The sequence below is a fragment of the Pelodiscus sinensis genome, chromosome 30 (genome assembly GCF_052426305.1).
Source record: "Pelodiscus sinensis isolate ZL-2025 chromosome 30, ASM5242630v1, whole genome shotgun sequence".
NCBI classification, from domain to species: Eukaryota; Metazoa; Chordata; order Testudines; family Trionychidae; genus Pelodiscus; species Pelodiscus sinensis.
In genome coordinates, this window is record NC_143081.1 from 15,406,201 (window position 1) to 15,429,585 (window position 23,385).

At 50.8% G+C, this 23,385-nt stretch overlaps 3 protein-coding genes across 4 annotated transcripts; 2 read left to right on the forward strand and 1 right to left on the reverse strand.

The window, feature by feature from the left end:
- Window positions 1-974: 974 nt before the first annotated feature.
- Window positions 975-8,439, reverse strand: LOC142818163 (olfactory receptor 5AP2-like). 2 transcript variants are annotated; one of them, XM_089774290.1, is made up of 2 exons: window positions 8,424-8,439; window positions 975-1,921 (listed from the first exon to the last, which is right to left on the reverse strand). In XM_089774290.1, the coding sequence occupies exons 1-2, from the start codon at window positions 8,437-8,439 to the stop codon at window positions 975-977; spliced, it is 963 nt and encodes a 320-aa protein (XP_089630416.1). The 2 variants fall into 2 exon arrangements, with proteins under 2 accessions (XP_089630416.1, XP_075768307.2); XM_075912192.2 differs by lacking the exon at window positions 8,424-8,439 and having other exon boundaries at window positions 975-1,937.
- Window positions 8,440-8,637: 198 nt separating this feature from the next.
- LOC102456873 (olfactory receptor 10A2-like) lies at window positions 8,638-10,457 on the forward strand. Its single transcript, XM_089774431.1, has 2 exons — window positions 8,638-8,664; window positions 9,501-10,457. Exons 1-2 carry the CDS (start codon window positions 8,638-8,640, stop codon window positions 10,455-10,457), a joined length of 984 nt encoding a protein of 327 aa, XP_089630557.1.
- Window positions 10,458-18,628: 8,171 nt separating this feature from the next.
- LOC102457117 (olfactory receptor OR9H1-like) lies at window positions 18,629-19,627 on the forward strand. The gene has a single exon (XM_006122756.3). The coding sequence runs from the start codon at window positions 18,629-18,631 to the stop codon at window positions 19,625-19,627; it is 999 nt and encodes a 332-aa protein (XP_006122818.3).
- The last annotated feature ends 3,758 nt before the right edge of the window (window positions 19,628-23,385 follow it).

The following is a 23,385-nucleotide window of genomic DNA, read 5'->3' on the forward strand; positions in this document are numbered from 1 at the left end:
TGGAAATTCAAGTGGCCAGTGTAGACGAGTCAATTGTAGGACCCCTATTAATGAGGCTTATTAAGTGCTAGCCCATTCGTGCTTAAGGCGGAAGCATAACTGGGAGAATATAAAGCAAACGAAGAACCTATACTTGGCTAAGATGCTTATTAGAGTTCACCCCAACTCCCGCTTTGGGCTCTGAACAGGCCTCCAGTTCACGTTGCCCTCTCCTCCATGACTCTTTGAGTCCCTTCTTCGTGCCCTTTGGGCCTTTTGATCCGGGGGCTGTGCCGTTTGCTGTTAGAAGTCCCCTCCCCAGGGCAAAGACTCGTGAGGTCTGCTCCAGGATGGGACATTTGCCTTCTCCTCTCCCCACCCCCAGGTATTTCCGTGGAAAACCGCTGAACTAACGGTGAAAATCATCTTCTGACGCGCATAAGATTTCAACATTTACAGCGGGCATGTCTCCTAGACGGGTTCCATTCCGCCCTAGGAAACCCAACTTTTCCATCATTAATACAGCGAGCTCCTAGGCCTCTAGCTCTTCGTTCCGTACCTCTTATTGGCATTCCAGAAAGGTGGCCCAGCAGCATTCCCCTCATTCGCAGCCCCATGGCCGACTTCGTCTGGCTTAAGGGTTGTGTGGGGGTGGAGGGCTGAGAGGCGGGCCCAGGAGCAGAGGCTGGGTCCACCTGCGGGAGCCTTTTGGGAGGGTTCGCAGCCTATCTTGGAGTGCTCAGTGAAAACTCACCTCCAAGTGAGGCAGCTGCTGAGTTGGAATAGAAACTAACTCTGGGATTTTGGTGCCTCTCTTTGGGCTACTAGGCACCTACATCCCTCACTGGATCTGGGACATAGAAACCGAAAGACGTAGATAGGCACAAATGGCATTTTTGAAAGCCCCCAAGCCCAGGAGGTGAACAATTGTTGGCCACTTCGAGCTCTGACTGTTCAGAATGGCAGTTCAGAGAGAGGAGTCAACCCCGTCCCCATCATTCCTTCTGAATCGCTGGGCATGCCACATATCTATGGATTAGTTTTCTCAGGGCCTCCAGGACCTCCTTGTTCCTCAGGCTGTAGATGAGCGGGTTGGCCAGGGGCGTCAGGACCGTGTAGAAGAGGGAGAGCACTTTGTTGAGGTCTCTCAAGGAGTCGGTGTCCGGGAGCACATAGACGACGATGAGGGTCCCGTAGAAAATGGTTACCACGATGAGGTGGGAGGAGCAGGTGGAGAAGGCCTTTTGCCGCCCGGCGGCGGACGGGATCCTCAGGATGGTGGAGATGATGCAGATGTAGGACATCAGGGTTAGGAGGAACAGGGGCAGGGTGTCTATGGAAGAGATGACAAAGGTCACCAATTTGACCAGGTGGGTGTCAGTGCAAGAGAGTTTGATCAGGGGGGTGAAATCACACAGGAAATGGTCAATCTCATTGGGGCCACAGAAATGTAACTGGGATATTAAACAGGTTACTATGGTTGTAGCCATCAGGCCACCCATCCAGGACACCGCTGCTAGCAGGAGGCAGAATCTGCCGTTCATAAGAGCTGTGTAGTGCAGCGGTTTGCAGATCGCTAAATACCGGTCGTAGGACATCGTGGATAAGAGGTAACACTCACTCGCCACAAGCACACCAAAGAAATAGAACTGAGTGATGCAGCCGCTCACGGAGATGGTCCTGTCCCCCGTCAGGAGCCCGGCCAACAACCGGGGTAGGATGGTGGAGCTGTAGCAGGTCTCCAGGCAGGACAGGTTCCCCAGGAAGAAGTACATGGGGGTGTGGAGATGCCGATCGACCACAACTAGCGCCACAATGAGGAGGTTCCCGGCCATGGTCACAATGTAGATCACCAGGAACAGCAGGAAGAGAAGAGTTTGCAGTTGTGGGAACATTTCAAATCCTAGGAGGTTGAATTCTGTGATATAGGTTTGATTCTTCCCTTCTCCTGTCTTCATGAGCGGGAAATGGGTCTCCTCTTCCTCAGTTTGCTGTAAGACGTATCTATTGATAGATAAAAAGTAGGGAGAGTTGGAAGAGAATGCAGTGCCATTGAACTCACATTCCTGTTCCCTTGGGCCATGGCTACACCAACCGGAAGATTGACGCTGCCGCAGTCGATGTTCCGGGTTCGATTTAACGGGTCTCGCAAAGACGTGTTCATTCGAACTGAGGATGTGTCTAAACTACACCCCTCTGTTAGCAAAGGGATGTAAATTAGACTCATCAAAAGTGCAAATGAAGCCAGGATTTAAATATTCCACGCTTCATTTGCATAATGGTGACTGCCGCTTTTTTTCGAAACAGGGCTTTTTGAAAAAAACAGCAGTTTAGACGGGGCATTTATGTCGAAAGATCCTGTACTCCTCATTACTTTCGGTGTCATTTTTTGAGGAGTACAGGATCTTTTGAAATGGGGCATTTCTGTAGAAAATGCCCCATCTAAATTGCCGGGTTTTTTTGAAAAGCCCCATTTCCAAAAAAGCGGTGACTGCTGTTATGTAAATGAAGCATGGGATATTTAAATTCCGGCTTCATTTGCATTTTCGATGTGTCTGATTTACATCCCTCTGCCAACAGAGGGATGTAGTTTAGACAGACCCTCAGAGAGCGCCCCCATCAACACCGGTACTCCTGCTTCTCACGAGTACTACAGGAAGCCAATGGGACCAAGTGCTCCAGTCAACCTCCCACTTCATGTGAAAACGTGAGTTAAGATATGTCAGCTCCAGCGATGTAATTAACAGACCTGGAGTCGCGGATCTTATGTCGACTTTTCCCTTGAGTGTCGACCTGGCTTTGGATGTAGAAAAGTTTTCCAAAGGCAGGACACTACTTTATTCAGACTTCATACAAAGTTTTGGAATGGCCGTTCCAAATGGCAGCTACACTGTTAATGTATCTCTCCAGGGTGGTCCTTACCCATACGAAGAACACACAGCTGTGTAGGGAGATGAGATGGGATAACCACGTCTGCACGCCGTATTCAAGATGTGGCACTGTGGATTTAGTTAGCGGTAATACCATAGACTTTCTCTTATTCTCTATCCCTTTCTTAATGGTTCCCAGAATTCAGGTCCCTTTTTTTGACGGCCGCATCCCATGAAGTGGACATCTCCAGAGAACTCACCATGCTGACTCCAAGATCTCTCTCTTAGTGGGAACTGCTCAGTCGGTCCCCATCGTTTCGTACCTATCGTTGGGACCATCTTTTGCCAACAGGCATGACTTTGCATTTAGCAACACCGAATTGTTTCTGTTGCCTGGTCACCCAGTTTTGTGAGATCCTTTTGTGAGACCCAGAATAGCTTACTGCCCCTGTATAAAACTATGGTACGCCAACATCTTGAATACTGTGTACAGATGTGGTCTCCTCACCTCAAAAAAGATATTTTGGCCTTGGAAAGGGTTCAGAAAAGGGTAACTAAAATGATTAGGGGTTTGGAACGGGTCCCATATGAAGAGAGGTTAAAGTGACTGGGACTTTTCAGTTTAGAAAAGAGGAGACTGAGGGGGGATAGGATAGAGGTCTATAAAATCATGAGTGGTGTGGAGAGGGACGATAAAGAAAAGTTATTTATTAGTTCCCTAAATAGAATAACTAGAGGACACCAAATGAAATTAATGGGTAGCAGGTTTAAAACTAATAAAAGAAAGTTCTTCTTCACACAGTGTGTAGTCAACCTGTGGAACTCCTTGCCAGAGGAGGCTGTGAAGGCTAGGACTATAACAGGGTTTAAAAAGAAGCTAGATAATTTCATGGAGGTTAGGTCCATAAAAGGCTATTAGCCAGGGGATAAAATGGTGTCCCTGGCCTCTGTCTGTCAGAGGCTGGAGAGGGATGGCAGGAGACAAATCGCTTGATCGTGTCTTCGGTCCACCCTCTCTGGGGCACCTGGTGCTGGCCACTGTTGGCAGACAGGATACTGGGCTAGAAGGACCTTTGGTCTGACCCAGTACGGCCGTTCTTATGTTCTCTGTACAGTCTGCTTTGGCCAAGCAAAGGAGTCACCTTAGGGCAAAGGGTAGGTCAACACCGGCAGTGCCACATCTGTGCAGATGCACCAACTGGGCCATAGTAGCTAGCGTGGTGAGGATACTCTGTGCCGACTGGGGAGGTCTCTCCTTTATTCCTGCAAGGGGCAGAAGCTATGTTGGCAGGAGAATGTTTTCGATGGACATTGCACCAGTGTGAATAGGACACGGCAACTTGTACGGCTCAGAGGGGTGTCTTTTTCACACCCCTGAGCGACAGAAGCGGGAGTGAGGACCTGTCAATACTGAGAGGGTCAGCAGGGGGGCAAAGCTCCCCTCCGATTCAGAAGTGGCGTCTGCCGAAAGCTGAGCCAGGGAGAGAGACGTTACAGGTACATAACACAGGAGCGGTCGAGGACACATTCAAACACACTTTCCTCGGGACTGCGTTCCCTTGTGCAAATCAATCCCACATCCAGCTTTTTCCAGGAGTGGATCCCTAATTAAATTCCCATGGAGATGCTGACCCCTTTGGAAATCTTACACATAGTCTGGGTCCCCCACGCCGACATGTCCCTGGACCACCATCTGGGAATGGCTGATTTATGTCTGGATGTCCCCACCTCACAGGTCCTTGGACCACCGGCTGGGAACGGCTGATTTAAGTCTGGGTCCCTCCACCCCACAGGTCCTTGGACCACCGGCTGGGAATGGTTGATTTAAGTCTGGGTCCCTCCACCCCACAGGTCCTTGGACCACTGGCTGGGAATGGCTGATTTAAGTCTGGGTCCCCCCACCCCATAGGTCCATGTACCATGGGCTGGGAATGGCTGATTTAAGTCTGGGTCCCTCCACCCCATAGGTCCATGTACCATGGGCTGGGAATGGCTGATTTAAGTCTTCCATGCTGTAGTTTGAATCCATCGTGGCAAAGCACGTCGGTTTATAGCAACCTCTCGAGTGTTAGAAGAACATTCTCGTGACTCTCTGGGTCTCCTCTTCCCCACACTACCCCCCCCCCCCAGCTCCTCCAGCCTCAGCTCGGAGGGCGGCATCCCGCCCCGTCCGAGTCTCTGCCTGGCTCGCAGGCAGGCTCTGCGTTGCGGTGCCCACAGCCGCTCTCCGCAGAGTCTCTACTCAGCAATATTGGGAGCAGAAACGGGACACGTGGCAGGGCAAAGGGGGAGCGGAAGAGAGCAGTAAGTGCACCAGCACATCGTGTGCCTGCAAGACCCTTCCCAGACTAGCAGAGACCCTCACGGTTCCCCGCAGCACCGATCAGCTGTACCTTGAATCCTCAGCATGAAGCAGAAACGTCTCCCTGGACGGGCCTAGCCGAGGGGGTCCGGATCTGCTCGGCATGGCGTCTCAGGCACCCTCACCCCCACGGCAAAGACACCTTTTGATTTGCAGCAGCTGTTCTGGCTCTCCGGCGTGATGCGCTCTCTTGTGTGGGTGACACGGCACCTCGCCGCCAATTGTGCTTGACTCCTCCCTAGGTTATAGGGGGCAGCAGCCTCCTCCCAGGGCCGGCTACGGTTGGGGTGTCCCTTGGGGCCGAGGATAACGATTGTTGTAACATTACCGACATGGACTTCAATCCCCACTGACACCTCTGCGGAATGGTCCTTTGGGTCTTGCCCCACATGTGTCAAGAGACACCCTTGAAATCTTTCCACACTGCTGGCTGCCCCATCTCAGTGAGGATCTTCGGAAATCGAGAAATAGTTCAGAGAAGGGCACCAGAGAGAAGCAAGGGCCTGGAATGGTTTCCATCCAATGTGGGAATAAAGCTTAGAGCTGATGTCTCAGAATCACACGACACTAGGACTGGAAGGGACCTCGAGAGGTCATCAAGTCCCCAGGACTAAGCACTGTCTAGATCATCCTTGCTAGATGTCTGTCCAATCTGCTCTTCAATATCTCCAGGGATGGAGATTCCACAACCCCCCCAGGCAACTTATTCCCGTGTTTCACCACCCTGACAGGCAGGAAGTTTTTTCCTAATGTCCAACCTAAACCTCCCTTGCTGCAGTTCAAGCCCATTGCTTCTTGTCCTGTCCCCAGAGGCCAAGCAGAACAAGTTTTCTCCCTCCTCCTTGTAACACCCTTTTAGCTACTTGAAAAAAGCTATCAAGTCCCCTCTTTTCCAAACTAAACAAGCCCAATTCTTTCCAAGTATTTGATCTGAGGAAGTGGGTCTGGCCCACGAAAGCTCATCATCTAATAAACCATCTTGTTAGTCTTTAAAGTGCTACATTGTCCTGCATTTTGCTTCAACTACCCCAGACTAACACGGCTACATTTCTATCACTAGGAAAAGGTGAGACAACAAAATTGTGATTCTACTCCTCTTTTCAGTCTTTGTTCCCTTACCCTGTGAGTAGCCTCGAGCTATTCCTAACATCCTGGACAGGGATTTAAGGCCCAGCATGCAAAGGGTGCAGGCTAGTAATCCCCTCCCCTCTTGGATTTGCCTCTCATTTCCAGCCTAACACCCAGCTGTTGATTCTGCTTCTCTTTGGGATGATGTTTAACATTGGATGCGGCCAGGGGCGGCGGGTAATGTAGGGAAGGGAAGGCATTGCCTTCCTAAACTCCCTAACCTGCCCAGATGCCCGGGAGGGGCCGGGCTGCACCACGCAGCAGCCCGACCTTGGCCCCCCGGCGGCCGGGGAAGTCTGGGACCGCGCCACGCGGCAGCTGTAGCCCTCATCTGGGATTGGGCAGGGCTTGGCGGGGTGTGGAGGGTGAAGGGCATGAAGGGGCACAGACGTGGTGGTTTTGGGTGGAAGGGGCGGGGCTTTGGCTGCCTTCCCCAGCTAGGCCCTCACCCACCTCCCATGGCTGCAATATAATGGCTTCATTCCTTCTGCTGCTCCGTTCTGACCTTGGGAAGGAGCCACTCGGCATGACTCCCTCTCCAAAGATTGCGAGAGCTCCTTGGTTTGGCCTGCCACTGCTCCCGACAGAGTTCCTGGTCTCACGTCTGTGCTGGGAGCTGAGGGCCTGTGTTAAGCTTGGCTTTACTCGGCAATAAATCATTAAGGAAGAGGCTTTCAATGTAGATAGTCCAGAGCCTGAATCCCATTGGATGTCAGTGGAGCAAGGCATCCGAATCCCCTAGGGCTCTTTGACTCTCGCAGCCCATGTCTCTAATATTGATGGATTCACGACCGGGCCGCTGGCTCTCCCCATGACCTCGGTGAAGAACCCCCCCTTCTATTCCCTGCCACTGAAGCTGGTCTTTGGAGGCCGAAGGACTCTGTCACTGCGGAATGAGGCATGTCCAGTGGGCAGGGCGTGGCCTCGCTCTGCTACAGGCTCCGTGTGTGGCTCAGGGTAAGTCACCTCGGGAAAATAAAAAGTGTCTCCATCCCCTTTCAAAAGAGCCAATGGACTCAATCCACAAAGGGACTCAGGAGCCTAAATCCCAGAATCAGCTCCCATGGCTGCCGTGCATTAGGCATCTGGATTCCTAACATAACATAAGAACATAAGAACGGCCGTACTGGGTCAGACCAAAGGTCCTTCTAGCCCAGTATCCTGTCTACCGACAGTGGCCAGCACCAGGTGCCCCAGAGAGGGTGGACCGAAGACAATGATCAAGCGATTTGTCTCCTGCCATCTCTCTCCAGCCTCTGACAGAGGCCAGGGACACCATTTTATCCCCTGGCTAATAGCCTTTTATGGACCAAACCTCCATGAAATTATCTAGCTTCTCTTTAAACTCTGTTATAGTCCTAGCCTTCACAGCCTCCTCTGGCAAGGAGTTCCACAGATTAATTGTGCGCTGTGTAAAGAAGAACTTTCTTTTATTAATTTTAAACCTGCTACCCATTAATTTCATTTGGTGTCCTCTAGTTCTTATAGTATGGAAACAAGTAAATAACTTTCTTTATTCACCCTTTCCATGCAACTCATGATTTTATAGACCTCTATCATATCCCCCCTCAGTCTTCTCTTTTCCAATCTGAAAAGTCCCAGTCTCTTTAGCCTCTCCTACCTGTGCCCCCAGCGCTACGCTGGACTGGCGAAAGTGGAGGCACATGGAAGCAAGTCACTTCTGGAAACTGAGGCCCGAATGTTTCTCTTGAACTCAGTGAGCAGGCGAATTGAATAGGAGGGGCCGGGATTTCCTACCAGTGGGGTAGCTTGTATGGCGTAGAAGTCTCTGAACACAATGAAGTCTTCTGAACTTCTTCTCTGTACCAGGTAGAACCTCAACCTGTTGGGCAACCCTTCGCTACCTGGGAATTTAGGGGTTGGACGGCCACCTCGGAATGTCTTGACAAAACTCTGTTTGTCAAGTGTGGCTCATGGGGAAGAGTGGAAGACTTGGAGAAGACCACCGGGGGGCTTGGCATACCAGGACATTTCCTGGGGAGATGCTAAGATGCTACCGTGATGGCCACCCTTCTTGATGGACAGATGGATGGAGAGTCAACGCAGTCCGTGTATGATGAAACATTGCATGTAAGCCATCAGAAAGGGCGTCTCCCAACAAAAGCAAAATATTCCCACTGGGAACGTCAGCCCAACGTCACTCGGAACAAAGAGTGATTCTCCATAATTAGCCCTGCTGCGTATTCACGTGCAGAAGGACATTAAATACGAGCAGGCGGCGGTACGTATGACAGGACTCAGGGAAGGTCAACTTTGCTGCTGTCGGATTCCTCACCTATGAAGGAGAATGAAGTCGAGAACCAGGTCAGTTTGTTTTAGACATTCCTTTATTTTTAAAAAATTAACTAGATTATTATCAATGGGGGAGAATTAGATCTGGCCTCAAAACAGCAGGAAGTTTAATGACAGAGAAGAGCTATTCCACTCAACTGTACAATGTTTCATTCAACATGAAGTCCCTTTACCGTTTGCTGGCCAAGAGCCTTTAGCTTGTTTTGGGGAATTCCCAGAACCCTCTTGCTCACCCAACCATTGTAGAGATCCTGGGCAGAGATGAATGGATGTGATGGTCATTGGCACAAATGGAAAATTCATTAATTAACAAAAGGACACGTTTGCCACGTTTGGGCTTGTTTCGTCTTCAGAAGAGAAGAGTGGGGGGGGGGGTTGAGAGCAGCCTTCAACTTCTTGCAGGGGGGGTCCAAAGAGGCTGGAGAGAGGCTGGTCTCAGTGGGGGCAGAACAAGGAGCAATGGGCTCAAGTTGCAGTGTGTGGCGGGGGGGGGTCTAGGTTGGATAATAGGAAAAACTCTTTCCCCAGGTGAGTGGTGAAGCACTGGGCTGGGTTCCCTAGAGAGGGGGTGGAATCTCCATCCCTAGAGGTGTTTCAGTCCCGGCTTGACCAAGCCCTGGCTGGGATGGTTGAGTTGGGTTGGTCCTGCTTTGGGCAGGGGGCTGGACTTGATGACTCCTGAGGTCTCTGCAAGACCTAGGATTCTATGATTCCAAAAATTAAGTGTGCGCACGATGGGGGCTGTAGTGTAAACAAGTAGAGTTTAAGTTTTCCTACCAATTGAACTTTGATGACCACTGCTTGCGCTAATACCTTTGTGGGGTTTTTTAAACACCTGTATCCAGCAGGTGCCCATTTCCAGCACCGCGAAGGACAATCAAAGTGCCACCACCGAGTTCATCCTGCTTGGGTTTGGAGACCTTCATGGATTGCGGCTCCTGCCCTTTGTGTCGTTTTTATTTACCTACCTGATCGCCGTCTCTGGGAACATGCTCGTTGTCTTCGTCGTCTTGGCTGATCGCAGCCTTCGCACCCCCATGTACTTTTTCCTGGGCAACTTGTCCTGGTTGGAGATCTGCTACGTCTCCACCGTGGTCCCCAAGATGCTGAAGACTTTGCTTAGCGAGCGCGAAGTGATTTCTCTCGTGGGCTGCATCACGCAGTTGTACGTGTTTGGTTCCCTGGGCATTTCCGAGTGTTTGCTGCTGTCCGTCATGTCCTTTGACAGGTATTTAGCCATCTGCCATCCGCTCAGCTATTCAACGATTATGAACTTCCGGGTTTGCCTTCTCCTAGCTGCGGGTTCCTGGGCTGCGGGTTTCACGGTTCCTTTGATAAGCATCGTTATGCTATTCAGGCTGCCTTTCTGTCGTTCCAACGAGATCGACCATTTTTTCTGCGATTTAATGCCGCTGCTAAAACTGTTGTGTGCGGGCGCTCACAAGATCGAGGTTGTGACTTTCAGCTTTGCTGCCGGGATTGTTCTAGTCCCATGTTTGCTAACCCTGGTTTCCTACTGTAGAATCATCTTGACCATCTCTCAGATCCCTTCCACCACTGGGAAGAAGAAAGCCTTCTCCACCTGCTCCGCCCACCTCCTTGTGGTCAGCATTTTCTACGGGGCCCTCATTCTTATCTATGGCGTCCCCATTGGGAATCAGTCGCCGGGTCTCAACAAAGCCATCTCTGTGCTCTACACGGTCCTGACGCCCACCGTCAACCCCCTCATATACAGTCTGAGAAACAAGGAGGTCAAGGGGGCCCTGTTGAAAATTGCAATGAAGGCGGTCGCTTTCAGAAGTTGAAGGGCTGTCCCTGACGTAGGAGGTATGGCATGAATTGCAGGTTTTGTCCATTGCTGTCAATGTAGATAGTCGCTACGTTCAAAATACTGGGCCGTATGCGAGAGTGAGTGCGAACAGCCGTTCTCTGAATTTAGCATTGATGGTTTGTTACCCTATTAGGGGTTGTGGAAACCATTTCATATTTAGCTAGAAGCCATTTGTATCACAGAAGCCATTTAAGTTGCCTGCTTCGGCACGTACGCTAGAAAGTGGACTGACCTTCACCGATGTGAGAAAATCCAGGAGGATGAACTGTTGGAATGCGTTAATGAACTATTTTGAGCTGAAGCTCCTACTCCCTAATACCTCTTTGCTGATATTAGTTTCTCTTTGAAGTTCGCTTTGACTTCTTGCCCTGGCATCAGACTTGTTTGGTTAAGGGTATAAAATACTAGGATTGATTTGTATTGGGCAGCCTTACTGGGCCCGGCTCTGCTGGGGTCACGTTTGGCTCACTTTGTGCCTTATTGATCAATAAAGCTGTTTGTTAGCCGCCTAAATACAGGGAAGTCTTTTGCTTCGACAGGGTGTTTTGTAAATTTCAGGCAGTGTCTCCTGTGATTGGACAGCTGTAAAACAGCTTCCACTAAAGTCTATTTTAATGGGGTCTCCTGTATTTGACTCCTGGTGGGATTCTGTGCTGCTGTACCATGTAGAACTTGTGCAGAATTACCGTCCTTTGCAGAATATCGTGCTTCCCCCGCAGAACCGTGGCTGCAGAGCAGCTGGTGGCTATGAGGCTGCCGGACACTGCAGAGCACAGTTCTCTAGCTTGCAGTGAGTGCCGCGCCCAGCCTGATGGGGATGGAGGCTCTGCTCGCTTTCACAGCCTGGCCTGATGGGAGAGGGCTGGGGAGACCCAGCTCTTGCAAAGCGGGAGGAAAGATAGGACCACACGGGGCTGCATCATGCTCATGAAACTCATGAAAGCAAAGGTTATGTAGGGAGGAGGGTCTGGGCTAGGGAGTGCCCCATGGTTGGGCCATAAGGGGAGGGGTTTTCAGATTTCTGGGCTGAGAGGTGCCTGTGACTGGGCTCTGAGGGATCTTCTAGGGCCACCCAAATCCCTTCCACATTGGTCTGTCAGGTCTGGCTTTGTAAAGGTATTTAGGCACCTCTGGGATTTTCAAAAGCTTTGAGGGGGCAGTCACCCCCTCAAGCACTCCCCAGCTGGATCTGGGTAGTCGGAAAGGTTTCTTTCCATCTCTGCTCTTGCTGGAATCTTCTTGTTGTCGCTGTGCGTATTAGTGACTTGTTGATTGGCATCTTGAAATAAATGATTGACATAACTAAAACGGGAGGGATTGTAATGGGTCATTTTTTACAATTGAACTATGCAGCATTTGGCCAAGTTTCTAATGTATTGGCACAGGATGGTTCATGCTTTGGTGCAGAACTCTCCTGGGGTGGCGTTTGTCCACACTTCTGTCCACTCCACACATCTGGAGTGTTGTGTCCAGTTCTGGGCCCCCAGTTACAGGAAGGATGTGGACGCATTGGAAAGGGTCCAGCAGAGGACAACCAATATGATTAGGGGGCTGGAGCATATGGCCTATGAGGAGAGGCTGGGGAATTTGGGCTTGTTCATTCTGCAGAAGAGCAAAGCGAGGGGGGATTTGAGAGCAGCCTGCAACTCCCTGAAGGGGGGTTCAAAGAGGCTGGAGAGAGGCTGTTCCCAGTGAGGGCAGAACGAGGAGCAGTGGTCTCACATTGCAGTGGGAGAGGTCTAGGTTGGATATTAGGAAAAACTGTTTCACTAGGAGAGTGGTGAAGCACTGGGATGGGTTCCCTAGGGAAGTAGTGGAGTCTCCATCCCTAGAGGTGTTTAAGTCCCGGCTTGACCAAGCCCTGGCTAGGTTGATTTAATTGGGATTGGTCCTGCCTAGGGCAGGGGACTGGACTTGATGGCCTTCTAAGGTATCTTCCAGCTCTATGGGTACATCTAAACTACAGACTTTTGTCGACAGAGGCTTTGTCGACAGATACTGTCAACAAAGCTTCTGTCGACAAAGAGCGTCTAGACTACATCCAGTTCTGTCGACAAAGCAAGTCGCTTTGTTGACACAACAGTGTAGATGCTAAGGATAATGTAGATGCAATAATGCCTTTTGTCAACAGAACTCTGTCGATAAAAGGTGTTATTCCTCGTAGAATGAGATTTACAGCCGTCGACAAAACTGCTGAGTTCTGTCGATGTTATGTCAACAGAACTCAGTGGTAGTGTAGACCCAGGTATAGTTTTAGCGACAAAAGTCCACTTTTGTCAACAAAATCCTGTAGTCTAGACATACCCTATGATTCTATGATTCTGGAAGGGGTTGGCCCGAAAGCGGCTGGGTGGCCAGCCGGAGACACCTCACAGAAGCAGGAATCTCAGAAAATGCTCCACGCTCAACCTTTGGAAAACCAGAGCCTGTTTCCATTCACTCCTTTTGGGTTGGCATTTTCCAAGGGAGTCGGCCCATTCATGTGCAGGAGAATTAAGTCTGTCCGGTCGGGACTTGTAAAGCTATTTAGGCATCTCTGGGATTTCAAACGGCCTCTAAAATTCATCAGTTGCAATGTGAGTGATGCCGGCAAGTGCTTTGGAAGGCTCCACTGGATGCCAAAACACCCATAAAAATGTGTCCTTGAATAGACCTTTGGAAATCTTCAAACTTGACCTTAAAACAGTCACTAGAACAAATCACAAATCACAACATTCACTGCAACTTCCTACCTGTCAGGGTATACATTGGAATAAATTGCCCAGGGAGGTTGTGGAATCTCCATCTCTGGAGATACTGAAGAGCAGGTTGGACAGACACCTGTCAGGGATGGGCTAGATGGTGCTTGGTCCTGCCGTGAGGGCAGGGGACTGGACTTGATGACCTCTCCTGTGCTCCTATCCCCTGTACCCTTCACTGCTAACCCCCAGATCTTCCTCCTGCGTCCCTAATCCCTGACTCCAAGTCACTTTCCCTGCCTGGTGGAGGGGCACGGGGGAAGTGGTGTGTGTGTGTGTGTGTGTGTGTGTGTGTGTGTAAAAGCAGTTAACAAAAGCCAACCCCAGCCTTGTGCTGCCCCCACGGAACGGGAGCTCTCACTCTGCAGCCGTGTTCACATGGCTCACGGCCCCTTCCAGGACTGGGTTTCCGTCTTTGCAGGAAATTGGTGCAAATGGGAAAACTCTGAAAAACATTTTTAAAATATCTTTCTTGTTTAGAGTCGGTTTTCCCCTGAGCCCTGCTGGACTTTGCCCCCAGCAGAGGGGCACGGAGACGGCGCAGGACACAAAAGGCCAGGCCAACCCACCAAATCAGACCAGACCCACAGCCCTCCCCAGACCCACATCCTTCCTTGGAGCAGCAAAACTGGGTCTTCCCCAGGGGTAATGTGGGGGGCAGGGGGATGGGTCCGGGAAACTGGGTTCCCTCCTGCTCCATGGGGTCCAAGCCAAGGAGATTACCTGGAGCAGGGAGCGCCCATCGGTTGGGTTAGCCATCCACAGGGTGCCAGGGCTGTCTCCTGCCCATCACGTTTAACGCCAACAGATACCGGTCAGCAGAATCGAACCTGTGACCTCTGGAGCTTAGTGCAGGAGCTGCTGCTGCACGAGCAAAAAGCCAGTTGGCGCCCAGCAAAGGCTGATGAGCAGACTCATTCTCCCTCTGGAAGTGGTCTCGGTCCCACTCCATGGGACAGCACCCCACGCCCAGGCGGTGTGTGGGATACACAAGATCTGGGACCCATCTCCCATGCTCCCCAGCCTCTGCATTCAACTACTGGTGTGGGGACAGAGCAGGTGCACCCGGTGGGGGGATGCGGCAAACTCTGCTAGAGGGAGAGGCATGGGGGGGCTCTGCTGGGAACCGTTAGCTTCTGTTTGTGCTGCCAGACCCAAGCTAGGTACTGGATTAACATTCCCACATAGGGCCCATAGATCCTACTCGCAGCCCCGGCTCAGTGTGCAGCGGCAGTCAAAAAAGCAACCAGATTGCTGGGAATCCTGAGGAAAGGGATAGAAAATAAGGCAGAAGGTAACCTACAGCCTCTCTGTGAACCCCTGGCTCGTCCACACCATGAGTCCAGCCCCCAAAATACACTGGCATTGGAAAGGGTTCAAAAGGGCAACAGAAACGATGAGGGGTTTGGAACGGGTCCCATACAAGGAGAGATTAAAAAGACTGGGTCTTTTCATCTTAGAAAAGAGGAGACTATGGGGGTGAGATTTGACTGAGGTCCATAAAATCATGCTTAGTGCGGGGAAAGTAAATAAGGAAGTCCGCTTTTACTGAGGGTCATCAAATGAAATTATTAGGCAGCAAGCTTCTCCAAACAATGCACGGTCAACCTGTGGAACTCCTTGACAGAGGATGTTGTGAAGGCCAAGACTATCACAGGATTTTTAAAAGAACTAGACCACAATAACAATAACTACATGTTAATAATTAATTAATCATTAATCGTGATTAATTGGCATCAGTAGTTATTCATTATTAATTCTGTGGCTTGTACTCTAAATTGCAGGCCTACATGTCTGGTGTCATGTGGGAGTAGCTAGCCTACACATTGCAATGTCTAATGCAGATGCCATCACATATTCAAAAAGGATCCAGGTCCTTAAGGAGCCCAAATCGCACCGACAGATGCTGCCTTGGCCCTGTTAAAATCGAGGTTGAGGCTCCTCAATCCGTTGGCCATGTCAACAGCACCTAAATCCCTTCACAGATCTGGGCCTACGTGTGGTCTTCGGGGCACGAGTATTGAATGAATGAATCGGGTTAGTAAAGCACCGAAATGCACATTCCTGTTTCCCCTTTATTCACGGTGTGCTCCTTGGGAGGTGGCTGTGGGCTTCTCCGGGATTTGGACAACTCTCTGGTCGCAGGAAAGTTTGGTGCCTGGGCTGAAAAAGCCCCACCATGTTTTGGCTCAGCTGTGCTCAGGCCACAGAGAGAGAGAGAAAGAGAGAGAGAGACTGCCCCTTTTCTGGGGGAGGTGCTGCTTCAGAGGGGCCTTGCAAGGCCGTTTTCCATGGGCCGTGTCTCCTTTGCTTTGACCCTGCACACTCCCCATGAGGTACACTTGGCGCTACACGTGGTGCATCACGGAGAGGTCTCTGGAGACCGACCCTCAGACGGTCACCAAGGCAGATAAAAAGGCTCTGCCTTGATGCAAACATCCAGCCGTTGGACTGAATTTGAGACACTCAGCTCTGGGTGCCAGGTAGGGGGGCTCATTTGTGCTCTGGGGGGGGGGGAAGTTGGGGGGCATTTTTGCCGTTCTGGCTCTATTTCCGGGACAATGAGTTCCACAGCTGTGACAATTCGGGGTAACAGCAGTCCTGGGAGGGGCAGAAAACATCACGCAAAAGAGCTTAATGCAGAAAGCTCATACGCTTCCCTGGTGCATCTCGTGCTGTCCCTGATCAATCGATCAGATCCTCATGTCTCACCAGCCTGGTAATGCCGATGCGCCTCATAGACTCCTAGAAATGCATTCCAGTGTTTCACCACCCTGACAGGGAGTTTTTCCCCATGTCCAACCTAAACCTCCCTTGCTGCAATTTAAGCCCATTGCTTCTTGTCCTGTCCTCAGAGGCCAAGAAAAATAACTTTTCTCTCTCCTCCTTGTGACACCCTTTTAGGTACTTGAAAACAGCTCTCATGTCCCCTCTCAGTCTTCTCCTTTCCAAACTAAACAAGCCCAATTCTTTCCGTCTTCCTTCATAGCTCATGTTCTCTAGACCTTTCATCATTCTCGTTGCTCTTCCCTGGACCTTCTCCAATTTCTCCACAACTTTCTTGAAATGTGGTGTGCAGAACTGGACACAAGACTCCCAGTGAGGCTAAATCAGTGCACAGCAGAGCAGAATTAATTCTCGTGTCTTGCTCACAACACTCCTGTTAATGAAACCCGTTAGCAGGATGCTCATAAATCAGGGCAGTTCTGCACATATCCAGCAGTATCTGGGTGTGGCTGGCTGGGAGGACAGAAGGGCGAATTTCTGAAATGGCTGGGAATGGGACAGGAGAATCAAGTGCACACATCTCCTTATTGAAGAGGTGCAAAGGGTCTGCTACACCGTCACATTTTCAGCCCCAGCCCGTTCAAGAGAGCACGGATGGAAGGGAGAGTGCGGGAAGGCTTAGAGGAATGGCACTCGGCAGGAGAAACCCGCATGGTTTCTGGAACGCCACGTTGGACCCCGGACTAGAGGGTGGGTGAGGCAGAGAGAGTCCAGCCAGAAGCGGTTGCCAAGAATTGGGGCATCCCAAGTCTTTGGATGTCCACAGCAAACCTGACAAAGCCACTCGCCCGACGCAGTTGAGAAAGCGGCCCAGTAAGTCGAGGAAACGTCGTCCCATAGACTGACATGGCAAAGGGCAGCAGGTTGCTTTTAAACGGGGTTTGATCCCATGTCAATGAGGAGGGAAAACAGCCCCCGGGACAGCAGTGGAGTTACTCCTGATTAACAGCGGGGTGTGTGAGAGGAGAATGTGCCCCATTAAAGGGTACAGCTACACAGCAGTGTTACATTGGAATAACTGACCCAACGTCAACACAACAAGCCGTTATTTCAACAGAATGTCAAAATACTGTCGAGCTGGAGCAATTCTTACTCCAGCTCCTGTAAGTCCCATTCTACGAGGAGGAAGGGAAGTTGGAGGAAGAGGGTTTTAACCTAGACTTCCTGCTGTGTTGATAGCGCCGAAAGCCAAAATCAGCTATTTTGTCTTCAGCTACGCAATTGACATAGCTGAAATTGCTTAATTCGGCTTTAGCCCTGCTGTGTACACACCCAAAAAGAGTAAAATCTGTGTTGAGTCATCAGACAACAGGGAAAAAGGGAAGTGAATCTGGCCTCCCAAAAAAAGATTATCACTTTGAAAGAAACTCACAACTGCTCAATGCCATGGTCATCTATCTATCTATCTATCTATCTATCTATCTATCTATCTATCTATCTATCTATCTATCTATCTATCTATCTATCTATCTATCTATCTATCCCCACACACACCCATCTATCTATCTATCTATCTATCTATCTATCTATCTATCTATCTATCTATCTATCTATCTATCTATCTATCTATCTATCTATCTATCTATCTATCCCCATTTCCAAGCAGACCACACAAGACACAAGTGCAGTCAAGAGGAGAAAGGAAAGAACAGCATAGATAGGAAATGCAGATACTCTGGTGACTTTTCCAGGTGATGTAGAAAACCACAGGCACAGCACAGAATCTAATCAGCCACTCTGACCAGCAATGGCAAAGTTGTACTAGCACCAGGGCATCGCGGTTAGCTGTCACCTTCTGGTCACAAGCTCATGGCAGCATTGCAAAGTATTGAGTCTTGGCCAGCTAAGCAGGGAATTTCTTAGACAGAAGAAAAAAATAAGGAGAGGGACAGGAGCATAAATTTCCTGCAGAAAGGGATTTAGGGGTCAAAGTGGGCCACGAGCTAAATATGAGTCAACAGTGTGACTCTGTTGCGAAAAAAGCAAACATGACTCTGGGCTGCATGAACAGGAGTGTTGTGAGCAAGACACGAGACGTCATCTGCATTAGTTGGTGCTGATCAGGCCTCATCGGGAAAGACATGGACGAATTGGAGAAGGTCCAGAGAAGAGCAACAAGAATGATGAAAGACCTAGAGAACGTGCTCTAGGAGAGAAGACTGAAAGAACTGGGCTTGTTTAGCTCGGAAAAGAGAAGACCGAGAGGGGACATGATAGTGGTTTTCAGGTATCTAAAAGGGTGTCCAAGGAGCAAGAAGAAAAAAAATATCCTCCTTCATCGCTGATGACAGACCAAGAAGCAATGGGCTTAAATTGTGGCAAGGGAGATTGAGGTTGTACATTAGGAAAAACTTCCTGCCTGTCCGGGTGGTGAAACTCTGGACTAAGTTGCCTGGGGGGGTTGTGGAATCTCCATCCCTGGAGATATTTATGAGCGGGTTGGACACACACCTGTCAGGGATGGTCTAGACGGTGCTCAGTCCTTCCATGAGGGCAGGGGACTGGACTCGATGACTCTCAAGGTCCCTTCCAGTCCTAGGATTCTATTCTAGGGTCAGCAGAGATGAGTCCCAGCCCTCTGTGATATTTTCCTCTCTCCTTTCCCCTGCAGATCCCAAGTATGAGCGATGGAAATGACACTACGGTGATGGAATTCATCCTCCTGGGTTTCACCGCGAGCCCAGAGCTGCGAGCCCTGCTCTCTGTGCTGTTCTTGCTCAGCTACTTCACCATCCTGTTGGGCAACGGCGGCCTCCTGCTGGTAATCCACCTCGACGCGCGCCTGCACACCCCCATGTACCTCTTCCTCAGCCACCTCTCCTTCGTGGACCTCTGCTACTCCTCCGCCGTCCTCCCCAAGGCCCTGCACACCTTCATGACGGGGGACGGGGCCATCTCCTTCCTGGGGTGCGCCCTGCAGTTCTGCGTCTTCGGCGGCATGCTGACCACCGAGTGTTGCCTGCTGGCTGCCATGGCCTACGACCGCTTTGTGGCCGTCTGCAAGCCGCTGCTCTACACCATGGCCATGTCCGAAGGGGTGTGCGCCTGGCTCCTGGCCGGCTCTTATGTCGGCGGCTTCCTCAACTCCCTTGTCCAGACCCTCTGCACGTTCCGCCTGCCCTTCTGCGGGGCCCGCCGGGTTGACCATTTCTTCTGCGACGTCACGCCCCTGGTGAAGCTCGCCTGCGCCGAGACCTGGCGCAATGAGGCGATCATCCTGGCCTCAGCCTGCCTTATCGGCATCAGCACCTTCCTCACCACGCTGGTCTCCTACCTCTACATCTTCACGGCCATCCTCCGGATCCCCTCCCCTCAGGGCCGGCGCAAGACCTTCTCCACCTGCACCTCCCACCTCACCGCCGTCTCTCTCTTCTTCGGGACGCTGATCTTCATGTACCTGCGGCCCCGGCCCAGCGATTCCGCCCAGCAGGACAAGGTGGTCTCGGTGCTCTACACCTTGGTGATTCCCATGGCCAACCCCATGATCTACAGCCTGAGGAATAAGGAAGTGAAAGAGGCATGGAGGAGAAGGCTTCCTCTCGTCGTCTGTGGGTGGCGTCCTGCCACACGTCCCTCCCCCACGAAACCTGGCCTCGGTGGAGCTTCCCGTAACACCTAGCAGGGGGAAAAGCCAGAGACTCCGTGTCATCTACAAGGGCGTTGCCACAGGACCTCAGGAGGACAGAGGTAGTTAATGGACTCAAGGGCGTGAGGTGCCCAATCCATTCACATCCAAAGAGGGCAATGCCTTTCTCTCTCGGTATCTTTGAAAACCGCTATCGTGTCCACTCTCCTTTTCAAACTCAACAAGCCCAATTCTTTCAGTCTTCCCTCCTAGCTCATGTTCTCTAGACCTTTCCTCATGCTTGTTGCTCTTCTCTGGACCTTCTTCAGTTTCTCCACCTGTTTCCTGAAACGTGGCACCCAGAACTGGACACAATACTCCAACTGATGCCTAATGGGTGCAGGGTAGAGCAAAAGAACGACTTCTCGTGTCTTGCTCACCGCACTCCTGTTCATTCAGCCCAGAATCATGTTTACTTTTTTTGCAACAGCATCACACTGTTGGCTCATATTTAGCTTGTGGTCCACTCTGACCTCTAGATCCCTTTCTGCAGGACTCCTTCCTAGACAGTCACTTCCCGTTCTGTGTGTGTGAAACGGATTGTTCCTCCCTAAGGGAGCACTTTGCATTTCTCCTTATTAAACTTCATCCCATTTACCACTCTGACCCCAGGTGTAATCAAGGTGGCAGGAGGGCGAGCCTGAAGCATGGGCTGGGTGCAAGGCCTGTGGACTGAACCAAAGTCAGCCAACCTCAGGCTCTGAGAAGACGTCAGGCCTTGCTTTATAGCAAAGGCTGGCTTGGAAGTTTATGGTCCAGTACGTGAGCTTGGCAACAACATACCTGGTGTTACTAAGGCTCAGACATTCCTAGGAAGTGTGAAGCGCTAGCTATGTACATGAATACATGCCAGGAGTCCAAGAGTACTGCAGTATTGTGTCCAGTTCTGGGTCCCCCACTACAGAAAGGATGTGGATACATTGGAGAGGGTCCAGCGGAGGGCAACCAAAATGATTTGGGGTATGGAGAGATGACCTATGAGGAGAGGCTGAGGGATTTGGGTTTGTTTAGTCTGCAGAAGAGAAGAGTGAGGGGGGATTTGAGAGCAGCCTTCAACTCCCTAAAGGGGGATCCAGAGAGGCTGGCGAGAGGCTGTTCTCAGTGGGGGCAGATGGCAGAACAAGGAGCAATGGGCTCAAGTTACAGAGGGGGAGGTCCAGGTTGGAGATTAGGACAAACGATTTCCCTAGACGGGTGGGGAAGCACTGGGATGGGTTCCCTAAGGAGGGGGTGGAATCTCCATCCCTAGAGGTGTTTAAGTCCCAGCTTGACCAAGCCCTGGCTGGGATGATTGAGTTGGATTGGTCCTGCCTTGGGCAGGGGGCTGGACTCCTGAGGTCTCTGCCGGCCCTGGGATTCTAGGATTCTAAGAAGACCCTGATACAAGGTTCTGATACAAGCTTCGCTCCTTGAATATGGGACAGGAGCAGCCCGATGTCCCCCAAAGATAATCGCAAGGCAATGGGATAGTAGATGGAGGTGGTTTGAGCCAACCGGCTGCTACAGTCTAGGGCGGGAGGGCAACAAACCTGAGAGAAGGGAAGTGTGTGACTTGTTCGTATCGGTGCATAAAGTGGTCACGGGGGGGGAGGCTCTTTGCCCAGCCAAGGGGGCCACGTAGGGCCTCACTGATAACATAGCTGAGTCTGCTGTGCCTGACGTATTATGTATCTGTAGACAAAGATCTGGGGAGCTAGCACCGGGTCCCCTGAGGAAAAGTCCTGCTCAAGCCCCTTGACCACTCAACGGAGCCTGCGGGTCTTTGGATCTGCTGGGCTGTCTCTCTGCAGAGCAGGCACAGCATCCGGGGAGCTAATTTCTGGGAACCAGATATGGACAGCCTGCGGCGAGGCACAAACTCAGTGGTTCTCCAGATGTTACCACAATGTCTACAGTCACTGAAGTGTGGACACACACACACCTGTGCATGTGTCCCCGTGAGAACACAACATAAGAACACAGACGGGGCCAGACCAAAGGTCCACCCAGCCCAGTGTCCTGTCGGCCCACAGTGGCCAGTGCCAGGTGCCCCAGAGGGAGGGAACAGAACAGGGAACCATCCAGTGACCCCTCCCCTGTCGCCCATTCCCAGCCCCTGACACACAGAGGCCAGGGACATCATTCCTGCTCACCCTGGCTAATTGATGTTCCTAAGCACCATGAATTGATCTAGGTCTTTTTGGAACCCTGTGGAAGTCCTGGTCTTCACCACATCCTCTGACCAGGAGTCGTGCGCCAGCCAAAGGCTGTGTCTGGCCAAGGGCTAGTTCCAATATTAGCTCTTCTAGTCCCATGCTATTTAGGGTTGAGAGGCTGGACTGAGTTCAAACACTTCTCCACAGTTGCTGTACCCCGGCGGTGGGCAAACCAGGTTCACCAGGGTTAGCCTTTGGCAGGCCGACGCTTTATTGACTTGCGTCTCCACAGGTATGGATGCTTGCAGCTCCTGTTGGCCATGGATCGCTGTTCCCGGCCCATGGAGGAGTGGGAAGTCATGTCCCAGTCTGCGCAGCTTCCCATGGTCCGGGAACAACGATCCATGGCCAGCGGGAGCTGTATGCACCCACACTTATTGGGGTGCAGGTGACTATATTGGAGACATCCCACCAAGGACTAACTCTGGTGAACATCCGCCATCTCATTGCCCACCCCTGCTTCACCCACCATCAAAGTTTCAATACTTGGTCCTACGTGCAGCTGTACACATGCGTGGTCTAATCTTGGAGGAAGGACATCAGCTACGTCTTATCGAGAACGTGTCCTGCTTGGAGACCTGCTGCTTCTCCGCCATCCACCAGGCTGCTGACCAATCAGAATCATAGAATGGGAAAGGACCTCGGGAGGTCATCAACTCCCACTCCCTGCCCTCACGGCAGGACCTAGCACCATCTAGAGCTACGGTTCTCAACTGGTGGTCCATGGTGACTTCTTTGGTGATCCACAGGAACATTGTCCAAAGTCACCCGGCGTGAGCAGGTACCAAAAATCTGTTATTAAGAAATAAATTTCAAACCAAAATGGTCGTCGTCTGCTCTTTTTTATCATGTCTCAAAAAGGAGGTGGTCCACAAAAATTTTTTGATTGGCCTGGTAGTCCGTGAACTGTAACAAGTTGAGAACTGGTCTAGACCATCCCTGACAGGTGTATGTCCAATCTGCCCTTCAATATCTCCAGTGATGCAGACTCCACAACCTCCCCAGGCAATTTATTCCAGTGTTTCACCACCCTGACAGGTAGGACGTTTTTCCTAATGTCCAACCTCAACCGCCCTTGCTGCAGTTTAAGCCCATTGCTTCTTGTCCTGTCCTCAGAGGCCACGGGGAACAATTTTTCTCCCTCCTCCTGGTAACACCCAATCTCACGCCCTGGGACAGAACCATTTCTCTCGGTGACTGCAAATGCTTCCCACATGTACACAAAGTACTTTCTTTTTCTTAAAAAATGTTGGGGGGTGCCTAGTGTCTTTTTCACTGGAGAAGGAAGAGATGGCGGAAAAACACCTCAACTATTTATTTTTTCTTTTTGAAAAAATATATCGATTTTCCTATAAAAGAATGAAACCGCAATGCTCGGAAACACTTTCCTTTCTTTTTTTTCATGATAAAAAATTCATTTTTGTCAAAAGAAATGGGTAAAAAATCAACCCAAAATGGCCACGTCTGGGCAACTGGAAATGGGAAATTGTGCACATCTGCAATTGCACCAATGAGACAGGCCGGACATGACTGGTGTCGCTTTATGGCATATTTTCA

Coding starts and splice junctions, on each gene's coding strand:
- LOC102456873 (XM_089774431.1), top strand. CDS start 8,638: ATGAAGGAGAATGAAGTCGAGAACCAG. Junction 8,665..9,500: donor AGAATGAAGTCGAGAACCAG/GTCAGTTTGTTT, acceptor TGTATCCAGCAG/GTGCCCATTTCCAGCACCGC.
- LOC102457117 (XM_006122756.3), top strand. CDS start 18,629: ATGAGCGATGGAAATGACACTACGGTGATGGAATTCATCCTCCTGGGT.